Genomic DNA, 20633 nt, shown 5'->3' on the forward strand with positions numbered 1-20633 from the left:
AGCCGGCCCTGCGGGGCGCCGCTGCAGCCGAGAAGATGGCGGTCGGTCTCGGCCCTGGCGCGGCACCCCAAGGGGCGGCGGCGCGATTAGCTGAATCACGGGCGGCGCGGGCCGTGCTGGGCGAGGCCGCGCCGCGGGCGCCGGGGCAGCGGTGGCAGCGGGCGGAAGGCCGCAGTCGCCGCCCTGCTGGCTTTCCCCGCGGGGCGGCCGGGCGGCCTTGCAGGCCGCAGGGGGTAGGTGCCAGGTGCTTCCCGGTGGGCGGCGCTCACCGGACGCCTGCCGCTGCCCCGGGGTCCCCGGGCCGGCGGGCGCCCGAGTCCGTTAGGAAGGCGTCCGCGCACAGGGCTCCCTCCTGAGTCTCTGGTTGAAGCGGCGGAGGCCGGCCGGTGTCCGAGGCTAAGGTTAATCAGGCACCGGAGTGTGTGCTACCCGCCGGCCTCAGCGGGCCAGCCTCGGGAGGAGGGTCCGAGCGCCAAGTCGGAGCGAGCCCGCCGGGCCCAGGGCACATGCTTGCTTCTCCCCGTCTGTTGCCCGGCTCTGTTCCGTTCTCTTGATTAGTAAATTTGAGGATTAGTTAATAGGGGAAGTTAAATTGGTAGTCGCACTTATTTTTTAAGAATTCTCTAGCTGTGACTATCAAACTTATCAGTAGGTGGTAATTGTGTTGTGTGGCAATTTATAAGGCAGACATTTTCTCCCAAAGCATCAAACTTAGGTACTCCGGATTGTTTTTCATATGCTGATAGGCTAACTACCACTTAAATATCTCTATTTTCCCCCCACTTGTAGCTTTTTAATATTCAGTGAATGATATGCTAAACATGTTGTATTTGTTTCATTTTATCGCAGAAATAGCGAGTACTATCAGACAACCAGCCAATCCCTTCTCATTTTTTTTATTAACTTTAAAAATTTATTTTAATTAGGTATATATGACAGCAAGATGCATTTTGATTCATTGTACACAATTGCAGCGCAACTTTTCATTTCTCTGGTTGCTCATGATGTAGAGTCACACCCTATGTGCGTATTTTTATAAAAAGGTGAATCACCACACATACATTTATAAAAAGGTAAAGTAGCTGCCCCTGTAGTCCCAGCTAAGGAGAGGCTAAGGTGGGAGGGTCCTTCTATCCCACCAATTCTAGACTGGACTGGGCAACTTAGCCAGACCCTGTCTCAGAAAGGGTAGGGGTGGCATAAGTCAGTTTTTTCCAAAATAAAATTGGATTTTGTGTGATTTGGTTACAAAGATAACATACATACAGAAAATGTAAACAATATGTGAAAATAAAACCAGAAAGGAGCCGCATACTATAGCTATGACCTGTTGGTGATCATGGATGTGTGTGGGTGGCCAAGGGTGTTCAGAGAATGTGGTTGCTGCCTGGGCTGGTTGTCCCTGCTGTTGCACTCCCGAGTTGTGAAACTCCCATGGCACTGAATCCTAGGACTCTTGATTTTTTTAATTTAGGAGTTAAACACCCTCTGGGTGTTTCATGATTTTTTCACTCTAGTTATCTTATGATAAATGTTAGTTTGTGTTCAGTTTGTCATCTCTTGGGAAAACCTAACCAGTGCATGCCCTTGTGAGTTCTCTTTGTCAAAGGGAAAGTGGCCCCCCTCTCTGTGAGAACAGGGATGACGCCTTGTCCCCTTGTGCCCAGCACATAGGAGGTTTTGGTAAATACTTGAAGAAACTTAACCTTAGAGAGCTTGTTTTGCAAACCCTCACCAACACTTGTGCTGTCCTTTTGATGGGAGACGTTGGCCATTTGTTGCACACTTGCCAAATGCAGTACTGATATGGTGCTTGATATGGTATTGGTTCAGAAAACTTTTTGGAAAGCATCTGCATTGTCCCCATTTCACACATGGGGAAGTGTGGCCCACTGCACTAGGCACACTGCCAGAGGTTGTGCTTTCAGCTAGAACTAAGGTCTGGGGGCCTGCTTCTTCACTCATGGGCTGTTCCTTGAGCTCCCACTCCACACATGTCTGGGTTGGGGAGAGTCTTGCTGTGGTGCTGGGCACTGGAGACTGTTGGCAGCAGGGGCAAGACCAGGAACTTGAATTCTATACCAAGAGGGCCATTCTCTTGAGAAGTACTAAGATCCTTGCCAAGTAGGTCCTGGCCAGGGACTCTGGATTTGTTAGATTGTAACGTTATTAAATTTTTTTTTAAAGTTATAAATCTTTTTCTTTTGTACTACAGAGCTGTCATATCAGATACACCAGGCAGACCCCCATCAACACAATTAAAAGTACACAAAATCAGTAAAAATTACTTGAAGGAAACAGCAGGCCCCATAGTATTTTCTCTTTTACAGCACTTCTCAAGTAGTAAAATAGCCTTTCTGGTTCTCTGTCACCCGTGCTGTAAATACAGGAAGTTGCTTCTTAGGCTTGACTCTCAAATTCAGCACTTCATGGATCTGTAAAGTTGGTACAGGAAATCTAATCATGCCAGAAATCCTTTCCAACCTTATGCCTCTACCCTCATCCCGCAACAAGTAATTAGGTATTGGCCTTCCACAGCCCCATGGAGGGGAAGGAAGAGTCCAGCCTTCAGCACAGTCCATTTCTGGTGTTAGTTTCCAAGGTCCCTAGTGCTGTGGCCTGAGACTGATGCTTCCCTCAGATGCAGCTCCACCTCACAGAGCAGATGTGGGGAGGGAAGTCTTGCCTGAATTTAGGTGGCAGCCATCCAGTGCCCTTGCAGTGAGCCATCACTGGAAACTGTGAGAGGAATCTGAAAAACTCAAATATTGCAGCAGTTTTATCATTGTCCTTGGAGTCCTGACAGAATGGATAGGGCACAGATGTCTCTGGGCCCCTTCAAGTCTTGTCCATGGAGCTCTGTGCCCCACACCAGCCACTCTCAGATGAACCCAGGATGTCTTCATACTCCTAAAAAAGGCCCTGAAGACTGCAGCAGTTCTTGTTTAGACTATGTATGATGATGCCAGAAAAGAGACATTTAATTTTTTAACTCATTTTAAAACTTAGGATGATAAGCCTTTGTAGTCTTTAACATAAATAGCATTTTAGGGGAACTGCTTCCCAAGTCCTTTAATGGGAAAGGTGACATTTATGCTTTTGTAAATCTGTTTGGTTGACAGCAGCTTAAGCTTCGGATTACTGTCCACACCCTCTTGTGAGTGATGGTAGACAGGGCACATAATGTCTTAGTATTGTGCAAATGGCTTAGATTTGGGGAGTCACCAGCCACCTCCTGAGAGTTAACTTTTGGAGATCCTGTTATTGTTGGGAAGTAAGTGTGAAATACAGTTGGCTGTAAACATCTGAAGTGCATTACCTTCAAGAAGGTAGGCAGTGTCTTTGAAGTATGCTCATGGGCTCAACCAATTTCTTGCTTTTTGGAAAAAGTGTGGAGTAAGTCTGAGGTGTGTCTCAGGCCCAGGGTGGGACCAGGATTCCTGCTGTGGCCTTTTCTGGACACTGCTGCCTGGAGCACACCTTCATGTGTGCACTTACTGTGGGTGTTCCTGTGGATCCTATTAGAGCCGTGCAAAGTGGAGGGTCTGGATAAGGGCTGGTCCTGAGTGTTGGGAGGACAGTGGCCAGTGGAGAGGAAGATCCTGTGATCAGAGTTGCAAGAGCCACAGATCCAGAGTCTCTGGAGCCCTTGCATTAGCCTGCAGAACTGTCCTGGAAACGCCCACAGGAGGATCCATTGTGTGCATTAAAGTTTGGGTGGTTGACTCAAGACGCATTATCAATACCAGATTTCCTGATGAACCTCAGAACCTGTATACTGCAGTGACCCCTGAGGCTTGGTTGTGACCTTTCATTAAGAGCAACATTCACCTGGTACTGGGACTGGGTGTCTCTGGAACAGTGTGGAAGAGACAAGAGGGGAGCCCAGACAAGTGGCCACTTAGGAGACTCTGTAGCCTTCCAATGAATAGAAAGCAGTGAGACCTTCACATTTTTCTCTTTGCCTTGACAGCTTACTGGCTGTTTCTGGTTCCTGGCAATCACTTGGATGCTTAAAATTCCCACCTGAGTTGCCACTGAGGTCTCAAGACTTTGCTTGCACCAGAAACCAGAAAAAAGGGGATCCTGGGGCAGGGGCCTGGCCTAGGCATCAGTCTTCAAGCCTTTTTCTCTTGGTTTCCCTTGTGGACCCAAACCTGGACTGAGCAAATGATGGACAAGCATAACCTTTGCTGCTGCAAACTTGGGGCCCCAGAAGAAGAGAGCCGAAGAGCAGGCTGTGGGCAGGTATCCTATGGACTGTAAGCAGATGCTACTGAGGCAAGAGGACATGAAGCTTTTGCATTTCTGAAATTTCTAGACATGTCTGTATGAGTTGACGATTCCATTAGTAAAAACTGAGTTGCAGCTGGGTGCAGTGACACAGGCCTATAATCTCAGCTACTCAGGAGACTGAGGAGGATCACAACGGGGAGGCCAGCCTGGGTACCTTGGTGACCCTTTCTCAGAATAAAAAGGGTTGGGGGTGCTGGGGATGTAGCTCAGTTGGTAGAGTGCTTGCTTCACATGTACAAGGCCCTGGGTTCAATCCCCAGCACCACAAAAGGGGTGGGGGCTGCTGTGGATGTGCTCAGTGATAAAGTGCCCCTGCGATCAATCCCTAGTACCACAAGCAACACTGAGTTGTAGAAGAGCCCTTTCTTAGGTGACTTTCTTTTTGTTTTTAATAAAGAACTTAAAGCTAATATATTCTCAATCCCTCTTCTTCCACGTTACAAAGGATTGCTGACACAATAGACCCTTAATAGAAATTATAAGTAAGTGAACTTTGGCCTAATCTGCCACAGTTAACAAGTTCTGACTAGAATACAAAATAATGAGGTTTTGTTAATAGCATTGAGTGTGATTTCTGGCTAACAGGATAGAATTGCTTCAAAATTAAAATTGTTAATTTGAGTATTGTTTTAGGGGAAAATGAAGTTTGAAAAACATGTTTTGCCACCAAACGGGGCAAAATTTATACTTGTATATTATCTTTTTGTCTGGAATGAATATAAGTTCATCATGGTTGTGTATCTTATTTTAAGGTGTCTTAGCAATTGATCACCAAGAAGGTATTCTCAAGTGTGTGGAACTAGATACTTATAAACGGGCTTGCTTTCCTTATTCACTTAAAGCAGAGTTAGAATAGCAACAGTTGCACATTTAGATGTACAGGGGTTTTATTTGTTTATTTTGAAATTTTTTAGATATTTATTTTTTAGTTGTAATTGGACATAATACCTTTGTTTACTTTTATGTGGTGCTGAGGATTGAACTCAGGGCCCTGACGTGCTAGGCAAGCACTCTGTCACTGAGCCACAACCCTGTACAGGGGTTTTAAAGTCATGCATCACTATTAATACTTAAGCTTATTTTTTTGTAATAATATAAAAATAAAATTTTGAGAGGGTGTTTTTAGTTCTTAAGAAATTTGCTCTGACAGCTAGCGTTTGGCCAAGTCAGGGAATCTGAAAGGGGTTGTGAGATCATTGCTGAGCCTTTGTGAAGGAAATGTTTGTGCATCATCAATGTGCTGTTACTGCTTTGCACATAACCCCGTGTGTTCTTAAACTAATAGAAGTGACATGTAGCTACATCCACATATATTCCTGGATCTTTGGGGGTCCTCAGCCCTCCCTAGAGCTAAGGTCAAAACTTCCCACAATAATGATGAGCCTTTTCCTCCAAGTTGACATTTGGACCCATGTGCAAAGCTCCAATGTTTCTACCATGCACAGCACCTTTGAAATATGCCAGTTTTCTTTAAGGGTGAATGTCCTTGATGAAGCAGTGAAAGTATTGATTTCATAAACTCAGCATCCAGCGTTCACCAGTTTATCCTTGCCTTTGACAAGAGGGCAAATGCACCTGCTGCGCCTCTGCATCCCCACAAGTGGGCTGAGTCCAGGAGCAGCTTTGGGGGCCTGGACTATGAGCTCAGCCAGCCAGGCAGACACAGGCAGCTGCCACACTGGGGTTTTGGCAGGTGTTTTCCCCAAATCCAATGATACGCGTCTCAAAGCAGTTAACAATATTTGTTGGTAAAGATAAAATTTGCACTTTTAAGAGAAAGTTTGTCTTCTGGAAAACTAAACTTTTGCCAATGTGAGCATGATCCCTGCCTGACAGACTTCTAGGAGATGCCAGCTGACATTAACAAATGCATTTCTTTTATATCCTCTACCTGAAACTCATGCTAGTGTTTTCTAAGAAAACAGCTCCCCAATAAAAATGCGCTCAAGTGCAAGACAGACCAGCGGCTTTCAATGTAAAACAGTGAAACATTCGTTGATCTGGTTCCAGATTCCTGGTTGCAGCTACTTTTATGAAACTGCTACTTGTCCAGATTTTGTGTAGTGTCAAAGAACATCCACAATTAAGTGAAAAGATTGTTAAAACACTTCTCCATTTTCTAATGACAAACTGCATAAGGCAAGGCTTTCTTCAGGTATTTCAGCTAAAACTCTGCACAGTAAATAGAATGCAGAGCATATAAGTGTGTACTGGGAGGGCTGTGCAGGAAGACCACAGTTCTAGGCCAGCAGAGGCAATTTAGTAAGACCTGTCTCAAAAGGTGAAGAGGGCTGGGGGTGCAGCTCAGTGGAGAGCATGCCTGGGCTCCATCCTCAGCACTGTAAGAATTTTTTTAAAAGTCCAGCTATCTTCTTAAAAGCCAGAGATTTGCAAAAACATAAAACACCATTCAACACTAATTTCTTTGTGATTGTTTTGGAAATAACATTACTTTTTCATTAATAAAGGTTTTGTTTTTTTTTTTAATATTTTTTAGTTGCTGATGGACCTTTATTTTATTTATTTGTATGGGATGCTGAGAATCAAACCCAGTGCCTCACACATGCTAGGCAAGCACACTACCACTGAGCCACTACCCCAGCCCCTCATTAATAAAGTTTTAATGTGTAATGGATTTATTTTTTTTCAGTAAATGCCTAAAACTTTGGAAATATCAGTAAATAATCCCACATTAATAAATAAGCTCTTTGGAGTCATCAGCTGAGACCCAGCAATTTGGGAGCTATGCTGGAGCACAACCACACGGCCCACTCTTGGTAGCTCCCAACAGGCTCTTGTTAGCAGAACTGGTGAGGAATGTTGGCTGGCATAAACAGATTTAATGCCAATATTTCATAGCATCTTCCTATTACTGTTTAGTGTGAATGGAGCAGTTTTTAACTGAGGAAAAAAAATGTACTTAGAAATGTAGAAAGGTGATTGTAAATTCATTACATCGGTGTTCACCTGCAGTGTCCCTTTCTCACTTGGAGAGATGCCTAGTTTTCTCCTTTCTGGTAGGAAGTTGTCACTAGTATGTGCCTGCAGTTTTGTGGCCATATTTCCCATGTGCTGTGCTATACAGCTCTACACACTGCACAATAAGTCGCCATAGAAACTTAATACTTTTTTTAACTTTTACCTTAGGCAAGTGTTTTATTTTGTTTTCACTTTTGCCTTGATATATCTGTTTCTATCTTACAGGTTAACTGAACTTTTACATTTGGTTCTCTGTGTTGGTAAAATTGTAAAAACAGTTTGGATATAAAGTGATCGGGTCTTTCAAATGTCCTTTATTTACTTTTTTGGTGGGAGGATTGAACTCAGGGGCACTCAACCACTGAGCCACACCCCTAGCCCTATTTTGTATATTATTTAGAAACAGGGTCTCACTGAGTTGCTTAGGGCCTCACCATTGCTGAGGCTGGGTTTGAACTTGCAATCCTCCTGCCTCAGCCTCCCAGGCTGCTGAGATTACAGGTGTGCGCTACCGCTCACAGCTTGTTTACTTTTATGTTTACTTATTTTTTGTGGTACTGGGGGTTGAATCCAGGGCCTCGGGTGTACTAGGCAGGTGCTATGCCACTGAGCTGCACTCCAACCCTGAATTGAAGTTTCTTAAGTGGTCTTTCATTCCTAAGAATATCTTGATGTCTTTGCCTTTGTAAATATTCATGTTTTCTTCTTGAGAAGTGGTTTCTGAACTCTTGAAGCCATCATTTGGAGGATGGGTTTCTCACACTAAAGGATGGGAGGAGAACTGTGGCTGTGATGGTGTCATGTGAATAGAGGGTCAAGTGTCACTGTCCCTTTAAAGGAGGTAGAATGTTTGTCCTTTGTTCTGGGTCACCAGGGAGACCACAGTTAGAGGGAAGGCAGTTGGATCCAGGCGGAGGAGGAGGTAAGATGTGGGCTCTGCTCTCAGAGCAGGCTCTGGGCCACAGGGAGGAAAGGCAGCTCTTGAGGGTCTGTCTAGAACAGCATCTGAGTGAGTGCTGAGGTGATGGTTACCTGAAATGGACATGGAAGGCGTGATGTTTGTTTTTAATACTCATTCATAGACTTCTACTTTGAAGTTCAGTAAACAGAAACACTAGCCTTCTGACTTTCTTAGCTTTTTTAATTAAATAATACAGCTTTAATATTGGGGATCTTGAATAATTAACAATTTTGTAGTTCAGCCTCTCCACTTTTTGATCACATAACAAGATAACTTGGAAAGTTTGGTGTCTGCTTGTTTCTTAATTACTAATATGTTGTTTAGTTACAGTTACTGAAGAGCTATAACCTGTACTGTACTTTCCTCTAGGAGTGTACTTCGGTAGCCATCTCTTGACCTTCTGGATTGTTGAAAATTCGAATTCTCTATAGAGAGCGAGCGAGCGAGCGAGCAGTGACCTGGCTGTGGCCTGGCGAGGCCTGGCCAGGCCTGGCCATCCACTAGACCAAGTGTCTTTGCTGGCCAGGACTTGCGTCACATTCAGGATTTCAGAGAAAAAAAGTCTTCACTGGGGCAGGTAAAGCATCAACCATATTAAACAGTACCAACAAAATGTTCACTTAATAAGTTTATATTTCTTATTTGCAAAGTGCTCTTGTCTGTAAAGAGATGTAATGTACCATTTGTATTTATTTGAAACATTCTAGAATTTATCCCAAGGTTTTTAGGTGAATATTTAAGCATCTGTTGAGAATTTAATACAGCGTTTCTTTACTTTTGTGTTCTTAGTGAGAGTATGCTTTTATATTGTATGTTCTCTGATAAGAGCCAAATTTTGTAGAGGAGAATTCTTCCTGCAGAGAGCCATCCCCTTAGAGGCAGGCACCAGAGTGTCTCATGCCCCAAGTGAGTTTCCTGGGGTCCCAGGGGGAAGGCTTCTTGGGGAAGGCTGGTACTGGCCCCTCAAACTGCTTTTTGAGTAAAAATTCCAAGAACTCTATGGAAATTAGGACCCAGCCTTTCTAAAAATCAGGTTTGCTATACCCTGGGTGCTAGGTGTGGCTCAGTGGTAGGCTGCCTGTTTAGTGGCTTAAAGAGTGCTTGCTGATTGGTGCTCAGGGCACTAGGTTTGATCGTTAAAACTTGGTACAAACTTGTTGGTTTTTGTAAGCAGGAAATTGTTCTTAAAAAATGTTGTGATGAGAATGAACAGGCAGTTACAGTCAGCATGGTGCCCACTCAGCAGGTCCTCCTGAGGCATCCTCAGGAGTTTGTGCTCTGACTTGGAATTGCAGTTGCACCTGACGGGAGAGTTGTGTTCCTGGGCAGTTGGGGTCACCTCGGGTGACCAAGGAGTGGTGTGGGTCAGGGTTGCAGAGTGGTGGAGTCCCTGTGAGGCAGTGTCCATAGCTGAGGGACTACATCTGTTAAGAAGAAAAAGGTTGCTGGTGATTTTCAAATTTTGTATATTTTGCATTTTTTAGGGTCTTCATTTTATACCAGTCCTAGGATGGAGCATGGCATAAATTCAGAGTTGTCATTTAAACTTAAATGTGATTAAAACCTGGACAAATTGGAAAATAATTCTCAAGGTATATTCTGTCTTTTTCTAAGTGTTGTCATGTGTGTGTCATCCCCCCATCCTGTGCTAGACAAGTGCTGTACCACTGAACTACACCCCAGCCCTGTTTTTCCAGTTTTGTCATTTTTAAACAAAAATAAAAATTCCGCAAGCATCCATGGGGATGACCCAAGCTAAGGCTCAGGAGCCCAGGATAGACCTGGACAGAAGTGTCACAGTATTGTGTACCCTGTGTCTAGCCAGACTCCATGCAAAGTGCCATGGGACTGGTACACTTCTGGGCACCAGCTGAGTGTCTCTGGACTTCACTGTTCCTGCCAAGTCCTTGTATCCCGTGGGGGCTTCTTGCTCATGGTTTCCTGCCCTGTGTGAAGCTGTGTCTTAAGTGGTAAAGAGCAGTCACACATTCGCTCTATTACCCAGATTTTCTTATACTAAGCATTTGCCCTGCGGCTTAATCTTCACAAATCCCAAGTTGTCCTCATGACTCCCGGGACACTGGTCAGAAGCAGGCAGTGTGTGTACAGCTCTGCCTTTGTGAGCAGCCACTTGCCCTGTTCCACTGCTCCTGCTGGTGCGCGCCCCTGTATGTGAACCTGGGCTGTTGGTCACAGTGTGATTCTCTCTCATCACTAGATATGGATGATAAAGGGGACCCAGGCAATGAAGATGTGCCGAAGGCTATCAAACCCACCAGCAAAGAATTCAGGAAAACCTGGGGGTTTCGGAGAACCACCATTGCAAAGCGTGAGGGCGCAGGAGATGCCGAGGTGGATCCTGCTGAGCAACAGCCACAGCAGCACAACCTCTCCCTGCGCCGCAGTGGGAGGCAGCCGAAGCGCACCGAGCGGGTAGAAGAGTTCCTTACCACAGTCCGTCGCCGAGGAAGAAGGAATGTGCCTGTGTCCCTGGAGGATTCCAGTGAGCCAGCCTCCTGTCCAGTCACAGATGTGGAGACCACCTCAGAAGGGAGCGTCGAGAGCAGCTCTGAGGTGAAGGGTGGCCCTACACCTGGTTCCACAGGGGCAAAGAAGCGCCCTGCCTCTTCTGAAAAGGCAAAAGAAGGCGATGATGAGGATGATACCTCGGACAGCGACAGCGATGGCCTCACTTTGAAAGAACTTCAGAATCGCCTTCGGAGAAAGCGTGAACAGGAACCAGTGGAGAGGCCTCCAAGAGGCATCCAGAACCGCCTGCGGAAGAAACGTCGGGAGGAGGACCCTACAGAAACCGTGGACGTGCAGGCCGGCAGTGCTGGCGAGGACACGCCTTCCTGCAAGCAGGAGCCTGACACTGGTCAGACTGCTGTGTCCCAGGCAGCGAAAGATGAGAGAGAGAGTCAATCTGAGGGGACAGCGGCTCAGAGGACTCTAGATGAAGACCCAGGAGACCTGGGCAGGCCTAAGCCTGAGTGTGAGGGTTATGACCCCAACGCACTGTACTGCATCTGTCGCCAGCCTCACAACAACAGGTGGGTCCCAGAGCGCAGCAGGGGTGGCCATGAGTTGACAACAGCATATGGGCCAGGAGCTGTGGGCCTTCAGGACGCACCAGGGGTGGGAACAGCAGGGGATCTGCCATGTGTTGACATCAGAGTGTTGGAAAGATGAGTGAGTCTGATCAAGTCACTGTGAAAAGAACCAACAGAGGCAGTGGGGAGGGGCTACCCAGAGCTCCCTCTCAGCCCTGGCTGCTGTGGAGACTATAAGTGCACCCAGGGTGGGCCTGTGCTGGGGTTGGTGCTGGGTGGTGGTAAGGTGTCCCTGTGGCCTAGTTGGGAATAAAGGTGCTGCTGTCATGTAGAGATCACCCTGAAGCCTCTAGTTTACTCTTTAAAAGCTACAGTCAAGCCAGGCACGATGGCACACACCTCTAATCCCAGTGGCTCAGGAGGCTGAGACAAGAGGATCACAAGTTCAAAGCCAGCCTCAGAAAAAGCAAGGTGCTAAGCAACTCAATGAGACCTTATCTAAATAAAATACAAAATCGGGGCTGGGGATGTGGCTCAGTGGCTGAGTGCCCCTGAATTCGATCCCTAGTAAATGCCTGCGCCCCCCCCCCTCACCCGCCCCAAAAAAAGGCTATAGTTAAAGGCTTTGATCACAAGTTCAAAGCCAGCCTCAGTAGCTTAGCAAGACCCAAAATAAAAAGGGCTGTGGATATAGCTCAGTGGTTAAGTGCCCTTGGGTTCAAACCCTGGTACCCCCCAAAAAAAGTTCTAGACAAAAGGAAAAATCCAAACTATTTGCACTCTTTTTAAAATAATGGACATTAAAGCCAGTTTGACCTCGCAATATATCAGAAAGTACATCACTGACTTCCAGTGCTTGATGCCATGTCCTGTCCTTTCAGGTTTATGATCTGCTGTGACCGATGTGAGGAGTGGTTCCATGGCGACTGTGTGGGCATTTCTGAGGCTCGAGGGCGACTCCTTGAAAGGAATGGGGAGGATTACATCTGCCCGAACTGCACCATTCTGCAAGTGCAGGATGAAACAAATTCTGACGCCGCAGAAGAGCCAGAAGCCAGATGTGGACCTGGAAGTGTGGATGGCATGGACTGCACAAGTATAGGGACAATAGAGCAGAAGTCTAGTGAAGACCAGGGCATAAAGGGTAGAATTGAGAAGGCTGCAAATCCCAGTGGCAAGAAAAAACTCAAGATATTCCAGCCTGTAAGTATGTCTCTCCAGGGAAACAGGAGGGCTTGACCTTACAGATGACAGACTTGCTGGGGGCAGAAACACCGAGAACTGGGACGGTGTCTTTCCTTGGGAATAAGTTAGGGTCTTCCTGGGCCCTAACAGGAAAGCACTCTACTTCTGTTTGTACCTTGGGTTGTCTCAAGGATGTCCTTTTTTTCTTTAAAAAATACCCTATCTACTTTCTGGTACTGACTTTTTAAAATTTAACCTTTCTTGGGGCTGGGGTTGTGGCTCAGTGGTAGAGCGCTTATCTAGCATTCATGAGGCACTGGGTTCCATCCTCAGCACCACATAAAGTAAAATAAAGATATTGTGTCCACCTAAACTAAAATATAAATTAAAAAAAAAAATAGCCTTTCTTGCTGGACACTGGTGCATGCATATCATCCCAGGAACTTAGCATCACCTGTCTTAAAATGAAAAGGGCTCCGGAGATGTAGCTTAGTGGTAGAGCACCCTGGGTTCAGTCCCCAGTACTTTCACCTTCCAAATTAATCTTTCTTTATGTATCTTGATGACACGCCTTAGCACTTTTGTCCCAGTGAGTGTGGCACACTCAGGTTCATCTCTGTCTGCCTGGCTTGATGCCCCTGGGGCCATAACACTGTTGGCCTCTGCTGCTGAGAGCTGTCTCCTGTGCTCACAAGGCTCTATCCTGTTTCCCACGAGGGGTGCAGCTCAGCACCTTTTAAAATCTGGATCTCTTGGGTGGTCCTGCAGAGGGTTGAGATTGCTATGTGTGGAAGCATCTCTTAATATTTTCACACTGTGTTGTCTCTAAGTTGAGAGTATGTGAGGACTAGGCCATTTAGATCAGCGTGTGGCTGATCTAAAGTGTTGAGGAAATGTGGGAAAATAGGACATTAACTGTTAACACATAGTTGGATCATCAATAAGCCCATGTTTGACATGAAACTTATGAATGGAAGACAAAGCAATTATGTTAAATATTTGAGAAGTAAGATCTTTCTAAAGTGAACATGATGTGCCTGTGGTGAATCTGGTCTTGACAGTCACGTGTGCTTCAGGGGTTTGGAGCAGGGCAGCCACGGGTGCCTCTGGTGGTGTCTTCAGTCCCTCTTTCTTTCTTTCTTTTCAGATTTTTTTTTTTTTTTAATATTTTTTAGTTCTAGACGGATGCATTATCTTTATTTTGTTTATTCATTTTTATGTGGTGCTGAGGATCGAACCCAGCGCCTCACGTGGGCAAGGCAAGCGCTCTGCCACTGAGCTACAGCCCCAGCCCCTTCATTTCCTCTTTCTGCATGAAGTCATCCTATAGGTCACCACGAGCTCCACTTCCTTCTTGCACTAATGCTAGCAGTTTCCAGGCATCAGAGACTGTCGTGCCTGGCATATTAAAGAAATTATAGTTTATCTAAATTCAGGTTTAGTTGGGTTTCCTGTATTTGCCAGCCTTACTCTCACGTCATAGCCTAGGGTCACCCCCCTCTCAAAACAGCAGCTTACCCCAAAAGCACTCCTGAAGTCTTCTCTTCAGGAGAGGCCCATTCTCCTTGTTCAGCCTCAAGGGTAAGGAAGACTAAAGATAAGCATGTGTGCTAGGGGTCCCACAGAGTCCTGCCCACCACAGGCTTGAAGAAGAGCTGACATGCAAATGCCTCACTTGGTACTTTATAAAAGTAAAAATGAATTTTTGTTCATATCAAAAATATTGTTTGCGTCTCTCAATTAAAAATAGTGACCTTGGCACTTTGTAACGCTATTACAAAGTGCTGTAACCGCTGGCATTGGCGTGTATTTCATCTGAAGTCACCTGTCTCATTCTGCAGGTTGTAGAGGCTCCAGGTGCCTCAAGATGCATCGGCCCTGGGTGCTCCAATGTGGCGCAGCCTGACTCAGTGTATTGCAGTAATGACTGCATTCTCAAACATGCGGCAGCTACTATGAAATTTCTAAGTTCAGGTAAAGAACAAAAACCAAAACCTAAGGAAAAGGTCAAGATGAAGCCAGAAAAGCTCAGTCTTCCAAAATGTAGTCTTCAGGTAAGCAGACCAAGATCACCCTTGGAACCCTTGAAGCAAAAGTGTGTGTACATGCTTTCCCATGGACTTGGGAGCATAGGGCATGGTGGGTATCTGTGCAGTGCGGATTATGTCCCATTTGCTTCTGTTGTCCTCTCTTGGCTGAGGGCTGGTTTGCATGGATACAGTAGCATAAATTCAGGCAGCTGGCTGCTGTGGAGAACCTCAGGTCTCAGAATGCAAACCAGTCTTGCCAAAGCCAGTAGTCAAGAGTGTACAGAGTCAACTCAGCGGCTAGGAATGGGGCAGGCTCTGGGCAAGGTTCTGTGTCTCATTTAAAGCATTGAGTGGTTCCATTTCTATTCTCTCTGACTTGAGAAGAAGCGGGGATTACCTTTGAATGCTTGCTTATTAGCCTTTAGATGATTTCTAAAGCTGGTAGTTTTGAATCCTGGAGCTGCCAAAGAAGCAATGACTGCTGTACCCAGAGGATGTCAGAACTGAAAGTGCCGGGACCCTGCCAGTTTTCCGTCTCCAGGCTGTAGCAGAGAACATAGAAATGCCATTTGTTCTCTGCATTCTTTCCACCTTGTATTGGCTTATTTCAGTGGCTCATTTAAGGGGTTCATTCTTCTGTCATTTTGGAACTTCATGCCTCAACAGTTCCAACAGGGACCCTTCTGTCAACATAAACAGTCGAAACCCAAGTGCTCCGTGGGGATGCTGAGGGTCTGCTAGGCATATAGACATAGCCACACTGAGCAAATGTGGCATATAAGCCTGGGTGGGCAAGGGGTCTTAGGGTGACTCAAGAAGGAGATGGTGATATGACCTTCTTTGCCCAGTGAAACAAAACAAAGGTGTCATTTTTGGTCTCCTTAATGATTTGAGTTTCACTGATTGTCCAGGCAGGGATTAAAATCTCTTCTATGCACAAGAGACCAGCTCCAGAGAAGAAGGAGAATCTGGCCAAGAAGATGATGGTGGCTCCTTCAAGGAGCGAAGCCCTGGGGAAGGAGACCCCCTGCGAGAGCAGCACTCCATCCTGGGCAAGCGACCACAACTACAATGCAGTGAAGCCAGAGAAGACGGTTGCTCTCTCGCCACCGCTGTTGTGTAAATGTACGTATCACCCAGGGGCTGGCCTCCCAGCCCCCAGGACTAGGAACCGCAGCTGTGTTTTAGTGCTGATGGTAGGCACCAGCTCACCGTCATGTCAAGGACACCTCTGGACCAGGTGTCCATACCTAGCCTATGGGACTTCCTCTCAGTGTTCTCCAAAGAGCTGTATGAGCCTCACTGCTCAGTGTCTCACTTTGGGGGTGCAGTTCTTTAATTTTTTGCTTTATTATCAGGCTCTGGTAAGTATTGTATTATCCCCAGCAAAATCAAGTTGTATCAATGCACTGCCCCGACTCCCAGTTCACCACTGTCCCATCAGCTTTATCAGAGCCCTGCATAAAACTTGAGTTTTTCCACATTACCTTCTGCATATAAAATCACTTCCGTTTTGTATGCTGTGACATCTCTTTCTCTAAACGTTGATCTGGTGGACAGGCTAAATAGGATTTTTAGTAGTTAGCGTTTTTGACTAGACAGATGTTTTGCTCATGTCCAGTTCACATAACTACATATCTGTATAAATCATAAATCCACGTCCAGATTTTGAAGGCCATTTGCTGCTGCTGAGCAGACCCCACGGTAAGTGAGCGTGGTGTCCTTCACACTCAGAGCAATGTCCTCACAATGGGACAGTTGTGGGCTGGTGTCACAGGGTGGCGACTTTTTGACTCTCAAGTGTTTGCCCCAGATTTCAGATCAGTTGAAATGAAGATGCTTCAAGTAGACCTTTGGAACCTCAGGTTAGATCATGCACCTTGCACTCATTCTTGTCTCAGCCTCACTCAAAAGCTAAGTCTCAGACATTTAAATTAGATCCATATAGATCCATATAAATTAGATCCATATAAAATTTTTCAATTCAGTTTTCATCATGCCTTCTCTGCATTTTGTACCTTTGTAAAAGCTCTGAAAGGTGAAATATCTCTGAATTGCAAGAGCAGAGATGTGTGGTGCTTTCCCTTTCAGTCTGCTTTCAGTGCCCCCCTGAGTTGAGGGCACCTTGCAGGAAGTGCTAGATCTCAAGTGGCTAAGAAAATGAGAAGGTGAAAGGGCAAGGAAATGGAATCACGGGTAAATTGAGTTCACCAGCTGGTGCATTATGATGGACCTCAGGACACCTTAGATTGTGCAGTGGATTTTATACTAGCAGATGATGCCTCTCAAATGCTCATCAAAGATAATGCTCTGAATAGCACTTTTATTGAGCTAACGAATATACTTCAAAATGAGCAACACCTATCTGTGAATGGGCAGAAGGTAGCCACTTTTAGTACTGGCTAAAATGTCAGTAAAATCGGTTGTAGGCACATTAAACAATAAAGGAAAGAAAAACCCAGGGTATAACCACAGCACAGACAGCTGGGTGATTGGTTTCGGTTCAGTTAGCCTCCATCTGCATCCAGAAGGGGAACTCTGCCCCTGAAGCCCCAAAGAAGTGTTTTAGGAGACACCCTGCACAAGGGGGGCGGGGGTGAGGTATACTGTGGGGGATGGTGGGCTGCTAACCAAGGTGCTGTCTCCTGTCTCACTAAGGGGAAGGGAGGGACAGGAGCACGGGATCAACAAGGAGCTGGTTCCTCTCAGGTTTTTCTTTGACCTTTTTTGTATTGGCTCCTCAATGGAGTGGGTATGATCCAGTGGCAGAAAGTTGGGACAGACTACCTGAATAACCTTCCCAGCACATCGACATCTCAAAACTGATGAACATCCAGAATATAGCGTGCCTGAGGAACATCCTTCCAAGCTGGTCACTGATGATCATTTTACTGTTATTCCAGAAATAATGTCTTCCCAACAATGATTGGGAGGAGAGTAGGGTCATGGTAAAGTCCTCTGAACCCAACACTGGTGAGCAGCAGCAATGTGTCTCTGCCTCTCCCCTAAACATTTCCTTGCCTTCGTGGTAGCAGGGCATGAGTCCCGAGTCCCTGGTTGGCATGAAGGAAGGATTCCCATGCACAGCCGTGGGCACGCCTCCCCACTGGCTGCAGAGCACACTCATGGGCTGGGGGTGGGCGGGGAGGCTCTGAGCGAAGCTGACGCTGGGAACACTTCCAGTTCACTTTTTTGGAGTCAATTCAACCATCTCTCCTCGAGAGGACCTGCGTGGCAGAGCCGGTGCACCGCTGCAGCTGCTCCTGGAGGTGCCTCAGCCTCCTGCCCTTGTGGCACTGGTGCTGCCCCAGGTGGATGCAGGCAGGCCTCGCTGTGCGGGAAGCTCTACTGCTGCTTCATGATCTCCAGGTGACGCGATTCATGCACAGTTCCTCTGTATTTTAAAATTGTTTTTTAGAATTTCTGTACAGTAGTAGTTTATGAAAAGAGTTTGCACTCTGTTTCTCCAAAGATGGTGGTGCTGTTGTGTCATACCTTCCATGGGTTTCTCCCTTTTACTTCCACCATTAGCGCACCTCCCATTACTGTCAAGGCATGAAATGGGCCAAACATTTTTTTTCTACAACATTCCTGGTGTATTAGAATTTTAGAATTTAATTTTGGTATTTACATTTATAGACACAATTGTTAGTATATTGGGTTTGATAAATGGCTCACTGAGTGACTGGGGATCCAAATAGATTTTGACAGGAAAACATTTCATCTAGCTGTGAGAATTGAAAAGGAAAACCTTAACCCCCTGCAGACCCAAATCCCAGTGATTTGCTGTGCATCTTACCCAGGTAGAAGCATTTCCTCGTTGATGCGTGCATGCCACACAGACGGGCCAGGTGGTGTGGTGAAATGGATCCAGGAGAACACAGGTTTTTACCAGGGTAACTTGGGCTCTGGGCTCCAGAAGCACATTTCATTAAAATCATAAGTGGAACAGATTTCCTTGTAACATGGGGGATTCTAGAACCCCAAGTGTATAGAAATCCAAAGCTAGGGGTGGGTCTTCTTTTACCAGCTCCTGAGTTGTTTCTGTCCCCTTCACAGTTGTCAGTGGCAATAAACTGGGAGTGGGAGGAGCCTGACTGTCCTGTGACCCAGTCTCATGGGGTGAAGACTGGGCTTGATAGCTGGCTATAGTATTGTCCATCCAATGATCCTTTTTTTTTTTGGTTGTCAAAAATGACAATCTTGGTATTTTAAAGTATTGTTATAACTTAGTAGCCTATTCAGAAAACCTTGGTTACAGCTCTGTAAACTTGAACCTGCCAGGTGAGCCCCTCAGCACTGTCCTACAGCATTGTCCAGTTTGTCCTGCAGCTGCCCCCTTCCTCTTCATACTTCAGCCTCCCTGGGGAGGCAGTGAGGGGTGGAAGTTTTCAGTGGGGTTGGTCCTGCTAAATTCACCTCTCTGGGACTTTTGGGAGCTGTGGATCTACTCTAATACTCTAAAGATTAATACTCCAGGAAAAGCCCTTTGGTGGCATTGCTGATGTCATAGAGTGCAAAGGTCACCTCTGAAGATGGCTGCTATAACTTCAGTACGATACACACGTTTCAGGTATATTTATGTAAAGTAACATACTTAGTATATCGTTGCTGTTACCCATCAACACGCACATAGTTAAATTCTTAGCTTCTAAAAGAGGAGTAAAGAATGTTTGCTACTTTAATTTATGAAGGTTGGGGCAACTTTGATTTGCACAAATCTGGACGAGCTCTGCAAGAAGAACATCAGGTAACTGGCGGCTCACTTCACCTGGGGTCTGCACAGTGCCATCAGCTTCGGGGGTTTTACATATTGAGTAGAACCCTTTGGGTCTAGAGGTACTGGGGAGGGTAGGTGGGTTATTTCAGCCTGCTCCAGTCATTTGGCTAAAATTTAACCTTACTGCCTGCTCCCCCAGCTCTGCTGCCTGTGAGTCCCTTGTTGGTAACCAGGCACAGGCTGTCTTACTTTGGGGCTGACAGCAAATGCCCATGGGGGCCCCTTCGTCACACTCCAGTTGTGGTTCACTTTGAAGTGTAACTTGACCAATTCTTCATTGCCAACCCAACATGAATCACGTTTCAGTATAATTTAAGTGACTCTGTATGAAACTTAAACCAAAAAAGAGTAATTTGTTTCTAGGTGTACAATTGTTTTTGCAAGTTTCCTTTAGAGTTAGAACGTCTCTGTTAAGATTAAATTCAAATTTTAGACATAAGTTGGGGTGGGGTGACCTAGGGAAACTTAATAGCCCAAATGGTGAAGGGGCCATGGGCCTGCAGAAACATTGCCGTCACAGTGGCCATCTGCCCTGACAGGTACCCATAGTACGGCCTCTCCTTGTTATCCACATTTTGTTTCTCATATTAAAGCCAATTGGTAACATCCTGTACTTTAGAGAGGATAATTCATTTGAAAATATTTAAGCATACTGAAAGGAGCAAAAGCAAAACATTTTCTCTTGTCATTGTCACTTGAGTCTTCATACTAGGAAAGATCTTGAAGTGAAGAAACCGTTGAAATGGAAACCACGTTGTCCCCGTGGCTCTCAGCTGAGGTGGCAGTGGTGTCCAGGAGCGGGTTTTACGGCCAGGCCTGGTTTCCAGGTACAGGCTCGCAGTGAGGATGCGGACAGGATGGGAGGGAGAACAGCTCCCTCGCAGCAGCTGGTGGGAAGGCCCCGTGCTCAGGCGAGTGATCCACCTGTCCCTCTCCCTGAGGAGCCCCAGAAGAGGGCCGTCGCCAGCCCTGGGTGTCTGGGCGGCTGGGGCTCTGCAGATGGTCTCCTGCCCTGTGTCTGTTCCTGCACCCTCTTGTGCCACAGCCTCCATTTGGACAGTTACACACGTTTTTTCCAAAGGCACACATTAACACGTTTCCTCCACTGGAAGCCCGATTTTCTCCCCTTCTCTTTTGAGGCCCAATAGTGCCACCCAGTGACCAGCAATGCTATAGCTCCCTATCAGCCTTCAGTGCAACAAAGCATCTGAGTGGAAGTGTTTGCTGCGCCTAGTGCACAGTGATCTGCCACGTTCTGTGGTCAGCTGAACCCCAGATACATGTCCATTACAAACAAATGGCCCGTCCTGGCAGCAAGAGTTGGACCTGGGACAGGCTCAACCCATGGG

At 46.3% G+C, this 20633-nt stretch overlaps 1 protein-coding gene across 5 annotated transcripts in view; it reads left to right on the plus strand.

Annotated features, from left to right (window-relative positions):
- Positions 1–20633, plus strand: part of Dido1 (death inducer-obliterator 1) — a 50604-nt gene that overhangs the window by 9150 nt on the left and 20821 nt on the right. For 3 of the 5 annotated variants that reach the window (XM_015478473.2, XM_015478503.2, XM_015478490.2), the window contains 6 exons: positions 8606–8813; positions 9721–9828; positions 10455–11289; positions 12171–12492; positions 14316–14528; positions 15416–15629. In XM_015478473.2, coding sequence (XP_015333959.1) covers positions 10457–11289; positions 12171–12492; positions 14316–14528; positions 15416–15629 — 1582 coding nt within the window. In that variant the 5' untranslated portion in view covers positions 8606–8813; positions 9721–9828; positions 10455–10456. Of the gene's footprint in view, positions 1–371; positions 402–1034; positions 4249–8605; positions 8814–9720; positions 9829–10454; positions 11290–12170; positions 12493–14315; positions 14529–15415; positions 15630–20633 lie in introns of those variants that run through there. The other 2 variants (XM_048810689.1, XM_015478495.2) reach the window with 2 other exon arrangements.

The sequence above is a fragment of the Marmota marmota genome, unplaced genomic scaffold (genome assembly GCF_001458135.2).
Source record: "Marmota marmota marmota unplaced genomic scaffold, marMar, whole genome shotgun sequence".
Taxonomy (NCBI): domain Eukaryota; kingdom Metazoa; phylum Chordata; class Mammalia; order Rodentia; family Sciuridae; genus Marmota; species Marmota marmota.